The 15,144-nt window shown below is 41.3% G+C and overlaps 2 protein-coding genes across 2 annotated transcripts in view; both read left to right on the top strand.

Annotated features, from left to right (window-relative positions):
• LOC115207709 (vesicular glutamate transporter 1) overlaps positions 1–6,290 on the top strand; it is a 57,802-nt gene extending 51,512 nt beyond the window's left edge. Inside the window, exons 11-13 of the mRNA XM_029775115.1 lie at positions 2,651–2,778; positions 3,674–3,743; positions 4,351–6,290. Of these exons, the coding sequence (XP_029630975.1) occupies positions 2,651–2,778; positions 3,674–3,743; positions 4,351–4,646 (494 nt within the window). The 3' untranslated portion in view covers positions 4,647–6,290. The remainder of the gene's footprint in view (positions 1–2,650; positions 2,779–3,673; positions 3,744–4,350) is intronic.
• Positions 6,291–7,490: 1,200 nt separating this feature from the next.
• LOC115207704 (GTPase HRas) lies at positions 7,491–15,111 on the top strand. The gene is made up of 5 exons (XM_029775099.1): positions 7,491–7,782; positions 9,191–9,303; positions 10,529–10,707; positions 11,418–11,577; positions 12,497–15,111. Exons 2-5 carry the CDS (start codon positions 9,193–9,195, stop codon positions 12,608–12,610), a joined length of 564 nt encoding a protein of 187 aa, XP_029630959.1. The 5' UTR covers positions 7,491–7,782; positions 9,191–9,192; the 3' UTR covers positions 12,611–15,111.
• The last annotated feature ends 33 nt before the right edge of the window (positions 15,112–15,144 follow it).

Here is a 15,144-nt window from a genome sequence, read left to right as displayed (position 1 = left end):
ATACCAAACTGTCTGTTAGGTTTACTGAGTAACAACAGTCATGAAGATAATACTGTCTGTTAGGTTTACTGAGTAACAACAGTCATGAAGATAATACTGTCTGTTAGGTTTACTGAGTAACAACAGTCATGAAGATAATACCAAACTGTCTATTAGGTTTACTGAGTAACAACAGTCAGGAAGATAATACCAAACTGTCTGTTAGGTTTACTGAGTAACAACAGTCATGAAGATAATACTGTCTGTTAGGTTTACTGAGTAACAACAGTCATGAAGATAATACTGTCTGTTAGGTTTACTGAGTAACAACAGTCATGAAGATAATACTGTCTGTTAGGTTTACTGAGTAACAACAGTCATGAAGATAATACCAAACTGTCTATTAGGTTTACTGAGTAACAACAGTCAGGAAGATAATACCAAACTGTCTGTTAGGTTTACTGAGTAACAACAGTCATGAAGATAATACCAAACTGTCTGTTAGGTTTACTGAGTAACAACAGTCAGGAAGATAATACTGTCTGTTAGGTTTACTGAGTAACAACAGTCAGGAAGATAATACCAAACTGTCTGTTAGGTTTACTGAGTAACAACAGTCATGAAGATAATACTGTCTGTTAGGTTTACTGAGTAACAACAGTCATGAAGATAATACTGTCTGTTAGGTTTACTGAGTAACAACAGTCATGAAGATAATACCAAACTGTCTGTTAGGTTTACTGAGTAACAACAGTCAGGAAGATAATACCAAACTGTCTGTTAGGTTTACTGAGTAACAACAGTCATGAAGATAATACTGTCTGTTAGGTTTACTGAGTAACAACAGTCAGGAAGATAATACCAAACTGTCTGTTAGGTTTACTGAGTAACAACAGTCAGGAAGATAATACCAAACTGTCTGTTAGGTTCACTGAGTAACAACAGTCATGAAGATAATACTGTCTGTTAGGTTTACTGAGTAACAACAGTCAGGAAGATAATACCAAACTGTCTGTTAGGTTTACTGAGTAACAACAGTCAGGAAGATTTTACCAAACTGTCTATTAGGTTTACTGAGTAACAACAGTCATGAAGATAATACTGTCTGTTAGGTTTACTGAGTAACAACAGTCATGAAGATAATACCAAACTGTCTGTTAGGTTTACTGAGTAACAACAGTCATGAAGATAATACTGTCTGTTAGGTTTACTGAGTAACAACAGTCAGGAAGATAATACTGTCTGTTAGGTTTACTGAGTAACAACAGTCAGGAAGATAATACTGTCTGTTAGGTTTACTGAGTAACAACAATCATGAAGATAATACCAAACTGTCTGTTAGGTTTACTGAGTAACAACAGTCATGAAGATAATACTGTCTGTTAGGTTTACTGAGTAACAACAGTCATGAAGATAATACTGTCTGTTAGGTTTACTGAGTAACAACAGTCATGAAGATAATACCAAACTGTCTATTAGGTTTACTGAGTAACAACAGTCAGGAAGATAATACCAAACTGTCTGTTAGGTTTACTGAGTAACAACAGTCATGAAGATAATACTGTCTGTTAGGTTTACTGAGTAACAACAGTCATGAAGATAATACTGTCTGTTAGGTTTACTGAGTAACAACAGTCATGAAGATAATACTGTCTGTTAGGTTTACTGAGTAACAACAGTCATGAAGATAATACCAAACTGTCTATTAGGTTTACTGAGTAACAACAGTCAGGAAGATAATACCAAACTGTCTGTTAGGTTTACTGAGTAACAACAGTCATGAAGATAATACTGTCTGTTAGGTTTACTGAGTAACAACAGTCAGGAAGATAATACCAAACTGTCTGTTAGGTTTACTGAGTAACAACAGTCATGAAGATAATACCAAACTGTCAGTTAGGTTTACTGATTAACAACAGTCATGAAGATAATACTGTCTGTTAGGTTTACTGAGTAACAACAGTCATGAAGATAATACTGTCTGTTAGGTTTACTGAGTAACAACAGTCATGAAGATAATACTGTCTGTTAGGTTTACTGAGTAACAACAGTCAGGAAGATAATACCAAACTGTCTATTAGGTTTACTGAGTAACAACAGTCAGGAAGATAATACCAAACTGTCTGTTAGGTTTACTGAGTAACAACAGTCATGAAGATAATACCAAACCTAAGGACTGTTCTTTCCCTTTCAGACATTGAAAGTGATTTTTGATGAAATGGTCATGCTATGAAAAAAAATGGGCTATATAATCAGATTCTTATGAAGTTTTTAGTCTTATTTTAGGGTTAGGATAATGTTGTGGTTAGGGTTAGGATAAGGTTGTGGTTAGGGTTAGGATAAGGTTGTGATAATGGTTATGGTAAGTGTGTCGTTATGGTAATGTTGTGCATAGGGTTAGGATAAGGTTGTGGTTGGGTTTAGGATAAGGTTGTGGTTATGGTAATGTTGTGGTTAAGGTAATGTTGTGGTTAGGGTTTGGGTAAGGTTGTGGTTAGATTAGGCAGCCTACTGGTGATAAGGAAAGCTTCATACTTCAGTTGTTTGTAGCATGGTCAGATGGTGAGTCTCTCCAGACAGACTGTTACATAGCGGGAGATTTGGTTCTGGGTGCCAAACCAACATATTTCTCTGCATTTCTCCTGTCCCCCATCCCTCCCTCTCTCTTCAGGTTTCAACGTGAATCATTTGGATATTGCCCCCCGCTATGCCAGCATTTTGATGGGCATTTCCAACGGAGTGGGCACCTTGTCGGGTATGGTGTGCCCTCTTATAGTGGGCGCCATGACCAAACACAAGGTACCAAGAAACACAGAACTCTGTTCTATCAAACTGGCATTACATTTAACCAGTTACATGTAGAGGAATTACCAAGACACACAGAGCTCTGTTCTATCAAACTGGCATTACATTTAACCAGTTACATGTAGGGGAATTACCAAGACACACAGAGCTCTGTTCTATCAAACTGGCATTACATTTAACCAGTTACATGGAGGGGAATTACCAAGACACACAGAGCTCTGTTCAATCAAACTGGCATTACATTTAACCAGTTACATGTAGGGGAATTACCAAGACACACAGCGCTCTATTCTATCAAACTGGCATTACATTTAACCAGTTACATGGAGGGGAATTACCAAGACACACAGAGCTCTGTTCAATCAAACTGGCATTACATTTAACCAGTTACATGTAGGGGAATTACCAAGACACACAGCGCTCTGTTCTATCAAACTGGCATTACATTTAACCAGTTACATGGAGGGGAATTACCAAGACACACAGAGCTCTGTTCTATCAAACTGGCATTACATTTAGCCAGTTACATGTAGGAGCAGTTTCCCAGACACAGATTAAGCCTAGACCTGGACTAACATGTAGGCAGGTCCCAGATCTGTCTGTGCTTTACCTACTTCATTGTCATTGTCAAGACAATTCCATTAGTCGTCGGCAAGACAACAGAAAAAGACTGGTACTAACTGAAATGAACTTTGAATGGACATGATTTAGTGAGAATGATTTTTAGTCCAGGACAAGGAATTAGGTCTAATCATAAACAGCTTGTTAACTATTCAACTGTTTTGTTTGGTTTGTTGTCCAGAATTTGTCAACAGGATGATTCTAACATGTTTATATTTCCATAATTCCCTGTCTTAAAACCTCTGCTCTCTCTCTCTCTCTCTCTCAGACGCGTGAAGATTGGCAGGGTGTCTTCCTCATCGCTTCAGTTGTTCACTATGGTGGAGTGATTTTCTATGGTATGTGTTTATGTCTTGGTTCCTGTGTGAAGCTCCAGTCATTCAATGAACCTATAGTTCAGGGAGTCTTTGTGAATTGTATGCAAATGGTTAATTTCATCAACAAACCATGTGTGAGGGTTTTCTATGTGAATCGCAAATAAATGATGTGTAAAATACTGGGAATCCAGTGCCAATTTAGCATGAACCACAAATGAATCGACTGTGGCTCATGTAAATCACCAATATATGAATGAATGCAACTTGAGTTCTTCCGACATCGCAAGAGAATAACGAATGAATGACAGATGTAAATCCTTCAGCAAATCAATCATGTGTGAACCCTAAAGGGAATTCAGACTGAATTAAATTCAAAATCATGTTTGAATCCAATTACATGAATTCAATCACATGTGATTACTCATTTGAATCCACTTTGCCACATAAAGTATTAATCATATCGTAGCGAAAGGTTTTGCTAACGTTTCTTATTGGACAAGCTCAGTTAGTCCCTTTCTGTTTCCATCAGTTTTCTTCCGATTGGCGTCTTATGAATAGCCTACGACCGAGGTGTGAATCTAATGTGACCCAAACCTGATTCTGAATTATCCTCCTGGCTCTTTCCCAGGAATCTTTGCGTCAGGGGAGAAGCAGCCGTGGGCGGACCAGGAGGACACTAGCGATGAGAAGTGTGGCATCATCGACGAGGACGAACTGGCCAATGAGACGGAAGAGATGTACCGCACAGGCGGAGGGGGGCAGTACGGAGCCATGAGCCAGCCAACAGCGGGCCCCAACGGAGGAGGGGGTGCTGGAGGGGGGGCAGGGTGGGTCCAGGACTGGGAGAAGACGGAGGAATATGTTCAACCTCCAGGATACAACCAGTATCTCTACGGAGGGGAGGGAGAGAGGGAGCTCACATAATGCCCTATTCAGACTTGAGATAAGTTGACTAAACATGGACCTAAGTCTAAAAAGGCTGACTTAAGTCCATGATTTATTGACTTAAGTCCATGTTAAGAATACTGTAACTTTCTCAAGTCTGAAGAGTAGGCAAATGGGGAAAAGAGAGAGAGAGGTGAAATAAGAAAGGACAGATGTTTTGTAAAAAGCACATGTAGTGAGGGAAGATAGTGGGTTAGCAAATTGTCATAGGTGTGTTTTTGTATATACGTACATTTACACATGTGGGACATTATATGAATGTTATGCATTTGTGTAAGTGTGTGAGAGTGTGTGTGTGTGGGGGGGGGGGGGGGGGGTGATGATAATGGTGTATGTTGTGGTCCAGAACCTGAACTAATCTCCCAGAATTCCCTCCTGCTACTGAACCCTTTGTGACAAGTCAGGAGTGCTGTTTTGAAGGAAGTAAATGTTTTCTTGTAGATGTTGCTCAGCATTCCAGTGTGTGTGTGTGTGTGTGTGTGTATGTGTGTGTGAACATTTTGCCTGTTGAACCTAAAACTCTTATTGGGCCACTGTTGCTCACTCATCAGTTGAGTTTAATTTACATGAAATTTACTTTCAAATGAATACGTCTCCATGTCCATGAGCAGTCTGTCGGCTTTGTGGGTGTGTCTGGAAATCAAACGTAAGTGTCTCGTTTTAGAAAAGCTTGTTGTTTATAAGGTGGTATGGATGCGACTCAACCCAAGGCTTATTTTCTACTGCTACTGGCCTATGTTGCACACAGCAGTCCAATGTTTTCGAGCATCGGCCAAGTGGGCATTATATCCATGAGAAAAGGCCATTGGTTACTCCACTGAATCCTGTCAGAGAGCAGTTAAATGGTGCTCCAGAATTCTGTCATTATTGTCATATTACCCTCTCAGTATTTTAGGCATTTTGCCAAAATCACTGAACGCACTTATATGTAGAAGTCAATATTTACTGTATGTAGGCTACTGTTCCTTTCTATATACGTTTCTATGTATTAGGCAGTGCTCTCCTGAAGTGTGTGTGTGTGTGTGTGCGTGCGTGCGTGCGTGCGTGCCTGCGTGCGTGCGTGCCTGCGTGCGTGCGTGCGTGCAGGTGCTGGAACATTGTGCGGTGAGCATGCTGTGATGATGGTTCCATGGGTGCAGTGAGTGCACCACACAACGTGGCCATGTGTCCACGTGTGACAAGAGAAGTAATGATGACTTAGGATGTTAATGTGTGACCACACGTTGCTGTATTATTTCTATTGATGAAACTTGTCGGCCTGTTAGTGAATGACTGACTGTCGGTGAATTGTGTGTTAACCTTTTGTGCAGTGATGGAAAAAATGTGCGGTTGCCATTGTACCACAGCGTGCAATGTGCGTCTAATACTGGTCTTTAACAATACGAACTGTATCTTCAGGTGTGGGTGTTCTGTCATATTATACAGTGTACGTTTGCGAGGCTAACGGGAACTGTATGCTCTACGTGTCCTGAACAGAACATTTCAGCAACCAATCCTGGACTTCTTACTATAGTTGTTGTTTTTCTGTTGGTTTCTTTTGGTTTCTTACTTTCCTGTTTCCATGTTCTCCTCTGTCTTGTGGAAACGTACGATTACCTGTTGGGGAAACAACATGTAAAAACACATACAGATATATACATACAAAAACACAGAAAAAATATGACATGTATGAAATATGTATATGTGTAAAATAAAAGGTGTATATAAAATGGTGTCGTCATTATTACACCGCTGTTGTCATTTCTGTTTATAATTGATCAATAATTCTGGTTTTATCACTTTCTAAGTAGACAATAGCATATTGTCATTTTAGTAAGTACATTTTAGTAAATACAGCGATTGGTATTGTAATAGCACAAGGAATTTAACTTTTTACATAATATTCACATTCATATTCCCAAGGTTCTCTCTCTCTCTCTCTCTCTCTCTCTCTCTCTCTATGACAGATGGATGCCGGATTATCTCTGTGATTTTAGGCAAAGATTAGTGAGGAGAGCAGATGCACTCAGTAGGGGAGAGAGAGAGACAAATGGGGAAGGATGCAGGGGATTGGCTATAGCCTAGGTTATGGCAGGGAGGTGAGGGGGGAGAGACTGGTGTGTGCGCTTCCCTAAGTCCTTAGTGAGCTGTAACACAGTTTGATCCATCACTGTCAGGGTTCCACTACTGACCTTTACAGCCCCAATCCTCTCTTTAACTAATGCAGTTCGATACTTACAGCAAACCCAATAGGGACTAAGGTATTCCAATATTTCCCAATTTTATCCTCATCCAATTTGTCAGTTTGAATATCGTTTTTAAGGAAACCCCATAAAATTGGGCCATCAACCTTGTGCTTGAAATGTGTCAATGGCGTGCAATGAACAAAGCGATCTTGACTGTGTGTCTGTTTTTCACAGACATCTAAATACTGTATATTTTGGTCGGGAGCGGTTAGATCTTTTTACAGCCTATTGGTTGGTTAGCCGCTAGTACAGTGATTCCATCTAGTGGTCAAATTATCTCCGCACACTCAACAACCCAAATAATCGAGCCAATCAGACTCGAGTGCGCTCTTTCCAAACCTTACTGCATCAATATCTATGATTGGTTAATCTTCGTACAAAGGCGGGACTATCAAGGCGTCGTGAGCACGCGATTATTTTTCGGACACGACCAATGAGGCTTTCAGTCGGTTCCTGATTGGTCAGTTTCTGATTTGAAGGCGGGTATAACCGGAAGTAGAACGCAAGACCCATTCTGGTTAGGTTACTCTACTGTCTGTCTACTTTACCACAATGGTATTGGCTCTTAAATCAATACCATTGATTGCGTTTGCCGTGAAAGCCTTGCCCCTTTTCAACCACAATGGAGTCTAGAGAGATTTACTCCCCTACTACTAATTCTTACCTTTAAATTCATTCGGGTTATATTCAGCCTATATTTCCCGTTCATTGCCAACAGCGATTTGACATAATTGTGGCTCAATTGCTGCAAAGATTGCAGCTTCTAAAAGCATATATTTGTTCTTAGCTGGCTTCAATCAGGAAATTGTTTCAGGCTATGTAGCACTAATCTCATTTTGTCATTCAAACGCTGCATTTTTGTTTGGTGAAAAACGACCAACCAAATTAAGGTAAGCACTCTGATTTAGTCATTTTGCTCATGCAATAGGCCTAGTGTTACATTATAATCGCAGAAATGCAGTGATTGTATTCTGCCTAGTGTGCCATCTACCGCAGTCTGTTAATTATGCTATGCTAGCTAACGTTAGCTCTCATACAAATCTGGGTCAAATTAGAGCCAGCCTCTTTGTTAGTAGATACCAGCATGTTTTTGTAATGACCGCGAATAAAGATTGATATCCTGCAATGATCAGACAATTCTCCGGCCCGTTGGCTATTCCAAATCACTGAAAGTGCATATTATGTGAACTTGTTGTCGGCTGTACTGTAGACACCACAGGTTTCCTCGTGTCTTTGTCTTATGATGCTTTGTGTTCAATTGAAAGAGTAAACAGAGCGTTTGCCTTTGGGTGTCCTCTTCACTTAAAAGGGGTCCCCCAAGTGTACAGAAATATTGTCTAGAATTTACCTAATTGGACAGAAAGACGAACACCTCATCACACTTGAACAGAAAGTATATAATTTGCCTAAAATGTAGGACTCGTTTGGCTCAGAAATGAGTTAATAATGTATAATATTGTTATGAATTCGGGGACTAGCCCTGACTGGGACACGAGCCCTGATCTAGAGACTGTCAAGTCAACACCTTAACCATTATGCCAAGAGGTCAGAATCTCTTGTTGAGGTTTGGTTAAGGTCCCTACATTACCACCTTCCTTCAGGAGAGTGTGACCCACGCTTCTCTATACCAAGTTCCTCAGCTGTACACCTCTCTCAGATGGCCTTACAGGTGATAATTTGACATGCACACACACAATTACACACACAGACATTTCAGAACTTATTTACAAGTAAGAAAACAACTAGTACTTAAATCAACCATTTTAATAACTGTAAATGGATTCAACATTTAAAGCTACAATATGTAACTTTTTGGGTAACTTTTTGGGTGACCCAACAATGTACATAGAAATAGGAGTTATAGGTTTGTCCTTCTCATGTAGTCTAAGTGGTAGATCTGTTCCATGTGTGCTATTAAACATGCAATATGCAGGAATCACTCCGCCATTTTCTGGTTGCTAAAATTCAAATAATTTCAGTTAATGTGACAAAACAAGCAGTCATTGTGTAGAGAAACATTGTACCATCTAAACTGCTGTGAAATATATTTTCCATAAACAGAAATATTGTATTTTCTATTACAAAAAATATTGTATTTTCAGCTGTTTTGAAGTTGGTGTAAGAAACCGAAAGAAGCAAAAACAAAAAATTAGAACGGGAAGCATAGTAATAGCTTACATAGAACAGATCTACCACGTAGACTTGCTTTCAATGAGAATGACAGATCTATAACACATTTCTATGTGAAGCTTTAATGCAAACATATTGACGTGTTTCTCTTTCTCCCGCTCTCTCTAGGCATGACTGAGTATAAGCTTGTTGTGGTGGGTGCTGGAGGTGTTGGGAAGAGTGCCTTAACTATCCAGCTCATCCAGAATCACTTTGTGGATGAATATGACCCCACTATCGAGGTGAGTTGCAGGTGTTTGTCTCTGTGTGACTTTTAAAGGGCAACACCGCCACTTTTCCCTTTATCTCCAGCTCCAAACCAGTGTCTACATATGTGAAAATGGCACGTTGCTATGATCTGTAGTTAAAAAGGATGAGAAGGGTTCCTAAAAAAATGCTTCTGTGACATCACAGGGTAGGATTAAAAGTAAGAAACCATGATTTTCAAAACCTGCAATGAGTTTCTAGCTAAAGGGATGGTATTTTCTTGCTCCCCACATCAATGCGAATCTCAGTGTTTGAAAATCAATGTTTCTTTTAGATTTTTTTTAAACTTTTGATGTCATTTTTAATGTAGAAATGCTCAGTATTCCACATATGTAGACACTGGTTTGGTGCTGGAAATAATGAATAGGAGGTTGAAAAGTTGTGGAGTTGCCCTTTTAATTGTGAATTAATTCGATTTGAAATCGTCTGCTTCAAACGTTGCAACCGACTATATGCATCTTGCATATAGAGTCTATGTAGATTCTATTCTAGAAGTATCTATCCACAGTCTCCTGATCATTAGGATAAGTGTTGCCGCTAGCTAAATGGTTAGAATGATTTACAGAGTGGCTCTGTAAACTATAAGGGTGGCAAAGGGGCAGGATTATTACTTTCCAAACATGTTGTTACGATCATGCTTTCCAATCCATTCAGATTCACACCAGTACCTATGGGTAGGTACCTGATTATAACTAATCATCAGGCCCTCAGTGAGTTGAATAAGGTATGTTTGTCCAGGGCTACTACAAAAATGTGTGCTGCTGTGGGGTTCTCCAGGACTGGAGTTGGGAACCACTGCATTAGAGCAACAGAAAAGAGAGAAAAAAATAGTTTTGCAATGGAAAACTAAAACAAATGTTTTCTCATTGGACAAGTCCAGGTAGTCCCTCCCTGTTTTTACTTGTTTCCTTCCATTTGGTTGTTGTTCCACTGGATATCATAAGGTGAATGCACCAATTTGTAAGTCGCTCTGGATAAGAGCGTCTGCTAAATGACGTAAATGTAATGAACACACCCCTATTTTAGGATTGTACTAGGTTGAATATACCTAATAATTCCATGTGGAAGCTTCTGAAAATAAACAGATTAAGCGGTGTTGCTTAATAGCATCGCTGGTCTCATTGTTTTGAATTCTTCTTCATTTATGCTAAGAGTTGTAGGATATTAGAATCCTGGTCTTAAGCTTTATGTTCAACCTAGGACTCGTACAGGAAGCAGGTGGTGATTGACGGAGAGACGTGTCTGCTGGACATCCTTGACACAGCAGGTCAGGAGGAGTACAGCGCCATGAGGGACCAGTACATGAGGACAGGGGAAGGCTTCCTCTGTGTGTTCGCCATCAACAACATCAAGTCCTTTGAGGACGTTCACCTGTACAGGTACTGACTGTCTGTCACAGTGACTGCTGTCCTACACCTGGAGTGTATTCATTAGTCGCAGACCGTAGTGAAACGTTTGGCCTGTTTGCGAAACATTTTGCAACGGAAACCGTTTACACTAGGAATCAAACAGAAGGAAACTGAGGGACCTATTTGAATTTGTCCAATATAAACTCTAGTTTTCATTGCAAAATGGTTTCCATTTGGAGTAAACTATTTCCGTTGCAAAATGTTTCGCAAACAGGCCAAACGTTTTGCTACGGTCCGCGACTACTGAATACAACGCTGGAGTGTCATGATCATGTTCCGTTAGCATCCATTTTCTTACTGTTGTCAGACTCCGTTAGGTATCACACCCCCATTAAGGCCCAACTCTAAATGTGGAACAGCGACACGGCAATCCCTCTACTTGGTTTGCTTTAGAGCTGAGGGATGGGGCTGGACATCTGTAGCCACTCCAATTTCTAGATGGCTCTATGAATGCAGGGACTGACGGTCCATGAAGTCAACGTGATCATTGGAACCATGCGGGTTCCCGTCCGGCCGGGCGGACGTGGAGGAACTGCGTTGTCACTGACAATGGAGACGAGGCTTTGGAATTAAAAGTAGATTGAGATGTTGTTTTGTCATGTCCATTTGTTTGACACGTGACTCTACCTCTTGGTCCTATTCTTCCTCTCCACTTCTCCCTCCTTTGTTCTCCTCCACAGAGAACAGATCAACAGGGTGAAGGACAGTGACAGTGTGCCTATGGTGCTGGTGGGGAACAAGAGTGACCTGGGGAGTCGGAGCGTGGAGAGCAGGCAGGCTCAGGAGCTGGCCCGCGGCTATGGCGTGCCCTTCGTGGAGACCTCTGCCAAAACCAGACAGGTGGGTTTTCCAGCCAGGGGAACTACACGGGGGGAGTAGTAGGAATGGACCAGCTACACTGGAAGCATCACTTTTGAGCAGCACGTGATCCACTTTATCACGTGTTCACAGGTGGGAATCTTGAAATAGAACCAGACGCTGAGCAGCGCTAGCCTCTGTCTCCTACTTCTCACTCTGCAGAGATGATACGTCCATTGTAGCAGGCCTGTTAGGCCTCAAACTGGACAAATCAAACTTTACTTGTCACATGTGCCGAATGCAAGTGTAGACCTTACCGTGAAATTCTTACTTACAAGCCGTTAACCAACAGTGCAGTTCAAGAAGAGTTAAGAAAATATTTACCAAATACACTAAAGTAAAATAATTATTTAAAGTAACACTATAACATAACGAGGCTATATAAAGGGGGTACTGATACCGAGTCAGTGGGCAGGTGTACAGGTTAGAGGTAATTTGTACATGTAGGTAGGGGTGAAGTGACTATGCATAGATAATAAACAGCGAGTAGCAGCAGTGTACAAAACAAATGGGGGGGAGGGGGGTCCAATGTAATAGTCATGTGGCCATTTGATTAATTGTTCAGCAGTCTTATGGCTTGGGGGTACAAGCTGTTACACGGAGGGTCAGAGAGGAGATGTGTTGTCCTGACAGACTCCTATGTCCTTAACTGTTGTGTGTATAATTTCAATAAACTCAACTGACTCACTAAAGGTATTGGGTAACATAACACATTTGTACACAGCCGTTATGTCAGTATTTGAGGGCACAAATGGGATAACTTTGTTATTGGATACATTCAGGTAGCACTCATCTATTCTACTCATTTGCTCTGTTTTTGAGTCTACTGAAGGCGACCAAGCTGCATTCCATCACACTTCATTTGAGTGTAAAGTTTCTCCTTTTTGCGTCTTTGTTTCAGGGAGTGGAGGAGGCGTTCTACTCTCTAGTCAGGGAGATCAGGAGGTATAAGGAAACCAACCGCAGCAACAAGAAGAGCAAGAAAAGCACTCAGAGACGTTGCACCATTCTATAACACCACACACACTGCACATAGCCCAATAACCCCCCTCACACGCTGCACATAGCCCAATAACCCCCTCACACGCTGCACATAGCCCAATAACCCCCCTCACACACTGCACATAGCCCAATAACCCCCTCACACGCTGCACATAGCCCAATAACCCCCCTCACACGCTGCACATAGCCCAATAACCCCCTCACACGCTGCACATAGCCCAATAACCCCCTCACACGCTGCACATAGCCCAATAACCCCCTCACACGCTGCACATAGCCCAATAACCCCCTCACACGCTGCACATAGCCCAATAACCCCCTCACACGCTGCACATAGCCCAATAACCCCCTCACACGCTGCAGTTCCTTTACCACATGGGAGACGTTACCGCTCGTATTGACAGGGGATCTGGAATGGTGAACGCATCAAGTTCCACTTTCTGTCATTAGTGTCGTCACCGTAGTAACGGAAACTTCACTTCCTGTTGCTTGTCATTGGCTGCTCCATTAGTATTGTGACTTCAGTTTATCCACGTTGTTTTCTGACAATTGTAACAAGAAACTAGAAGTTGTAGCGTTGAAGAGGGGATTTATAGACTGGGTTTAAAGCCGCCATCTTCGGTTGGTTTAAATATGAACGTCACTTTACTGCCCCTAGTGGTAAACATCTGAGCGGAGTAATTCATTGATTAATTAATGACGCAAGTCGCATAGCTACACATTGTAAGTGATCATCTTGTTTATTTTTTCACCATGTGGGGAAAAAATGCTTTTTTTTTTCGTTTTTTTTTTCTTTGCCATCGTGTTCTGCATTGCAAGAAGCCAGTGTAGGCTAGCTTTTCTTGCATTCCAAGGTAGTTTTCTCTTCAGTATTTACACACAGAAGTGGCTCTCTGTTATTGTCTTTTAAACGCCTCAGCAATGTTGTAATAGAGAAGGTATTTTGGTCCTCACTAGCCTCAATCTCTCATTTTCTGTATTTTTTCAAATCCAATCACAGAGTTGAAGGCCACAACTCACTATTGTGTCATTGGGCAGCGTTTACACGGGCAGCTCAATTCAGATTTTTTTTTCTCCCAATTATTGGCAAAGAGCTGATCTGATTGGTCAAAAGACCAGTTAGTGAGGAAAATATCAGAATTAGGCTGCCTGTGTGAACACGGCCTTATACTGTTGCCATTTCTATAGAATCATGTCCAATTATTTAGGCTAGCTGTTCAGTGTCTTACTAGCTTGAGTTCCATTTATACAGTAAAGTTGTGCACATGAACATGTCTATTGTGAATTCTGATCGCCAGACTCCATTTTGATGTCCGTCGTGTGGTATTATTTCAGATACAGATTCTGGATGTGTTCCAATGTCCATGCTAGCATACTCCTTGGTGCATGCCCAAAAGTTTCATGCTAAGTGGCATGGTGGTTTAGTGGTCAAGAATTTGAGCTGAATGATTCCAAAACTCAATTGGCCTTTGCAAATGAGTAATGTGTAATTTGCTAATATCTCTAGCTTTACATTCTTAATAACTGAAACCAGGGACTTTTCCCCAAGAGGTTGAAATAGAACGTGTCAGAGAGAACGGGATTCTCTTATGTGGAGATCGAAACAGCGTTCATTCTATACGATGCATTTCAATCTGCAACATTTTAATTATTTCAGTCCACAGGTATCTGAAGTGTTAGACAAGGGAATCGGGGGACACAAACAGCTATTTACACACACACTGAAAGGTGTCAGACCAACACTGAGTGAAAACATGCTGTTTTATTGGTTGGAATTATGCTAAATGTGGTCATTGGACACTTTCTAGTGTCATCCCAAATGACTGATGTAATATGTGGGCTGAGAGGTGAACCCACAATGACCCTGGTGTTGCCAGCAGGATGAGCTAACTCAACCTCTAGGATGAATCCCCCTGAAGTTTCAGTAGTTACTGAGTGTAACCTATAGGTGTCTATGGTAGTGTTACTTTGCCCAGGCCGGTGCAGCAATACCAATGTTCTAATAGTGTTACTCAACTCTCCGGGAGTGTAGTCTCGCATGCCCTCACCCCCCTGTTGCACATATTTGTTATAGCCCAGCACTAACACACTTGACGCAACTGCTCAAGAGCTTGTTGATCGTTGCAGCAGGTGTGCTATTGTAGTGCTGGACTAAAGTAAAGGATTGTGCAACCCTTAGGGCCTCAAACTAAACTCTGGACCTTAAAACCAGTTCTACTGCAACTTTTCATTGTTGCCCTCTAATCAGGGACTGATTTAGACCTGGGACACCAGGTGGGTGCAACTAATTGAGGTAGAACAGAAACCCAGCAGGCTCTGGACCTCGTAGGGTAAGAGTTGAGTACCCCCTGCCCTAGGGGGACCTGTGGCAGGAGTTGAGCAACACTGCTAGAATACATTCCACTTTGAGAGACTAGACAGCATACCGCCAGTTTACTGAGTTGTACCACTCCTTCATACCACTGGTCTAGTCACTTTCAGGTTGTTTCATGAATAAAGTGGCTTTTGGCTATTCGGACTTGTGTCTTTTGTTTTTGGTGGAAACAA

The sequence above is a fragment of the Salmo trutta genome, chromosome 1, assembly GCF_901001165.1.
Source record: "Salmo trutta chromosome 1, fSalTru1.1, whole genome shotgun sequence".
NCBI lineage: Eukaryota > Metazoa > Chordata > Actinopteri > Salmoniformes > Salmonidae > Salmo > Salmo trutta.
This window is presented reverse-complemented; position numbering and strand designations above follow the sequence as displayed.

Excerpts from the sequence above, each read along its gene's own strand:
- LOC115207704 (XM_029775099.1), top strand. The coding sequence starts at position 9,193 with ATGACTGAGTATAAGCTTGTTGTGGTGGGTGCTGGAGGTGTTGGGAAG. Across the intron at positions 9,304-10,528 it reads AATATGACCCCACTATCGAG|GACTCGTACAGGAAGCAGGT; the intron begins GTGAGTTGCAGG and ends TGTTCAACCTAG. Across the intron at positions 11,578-12,496 it reads CCTCTGCCAAAACCAGACAG|GGAGTGGAGGAGGCGTTCTA; the intron begins GTGGGTTTTCCA and ends TCTTTGTTTCAG.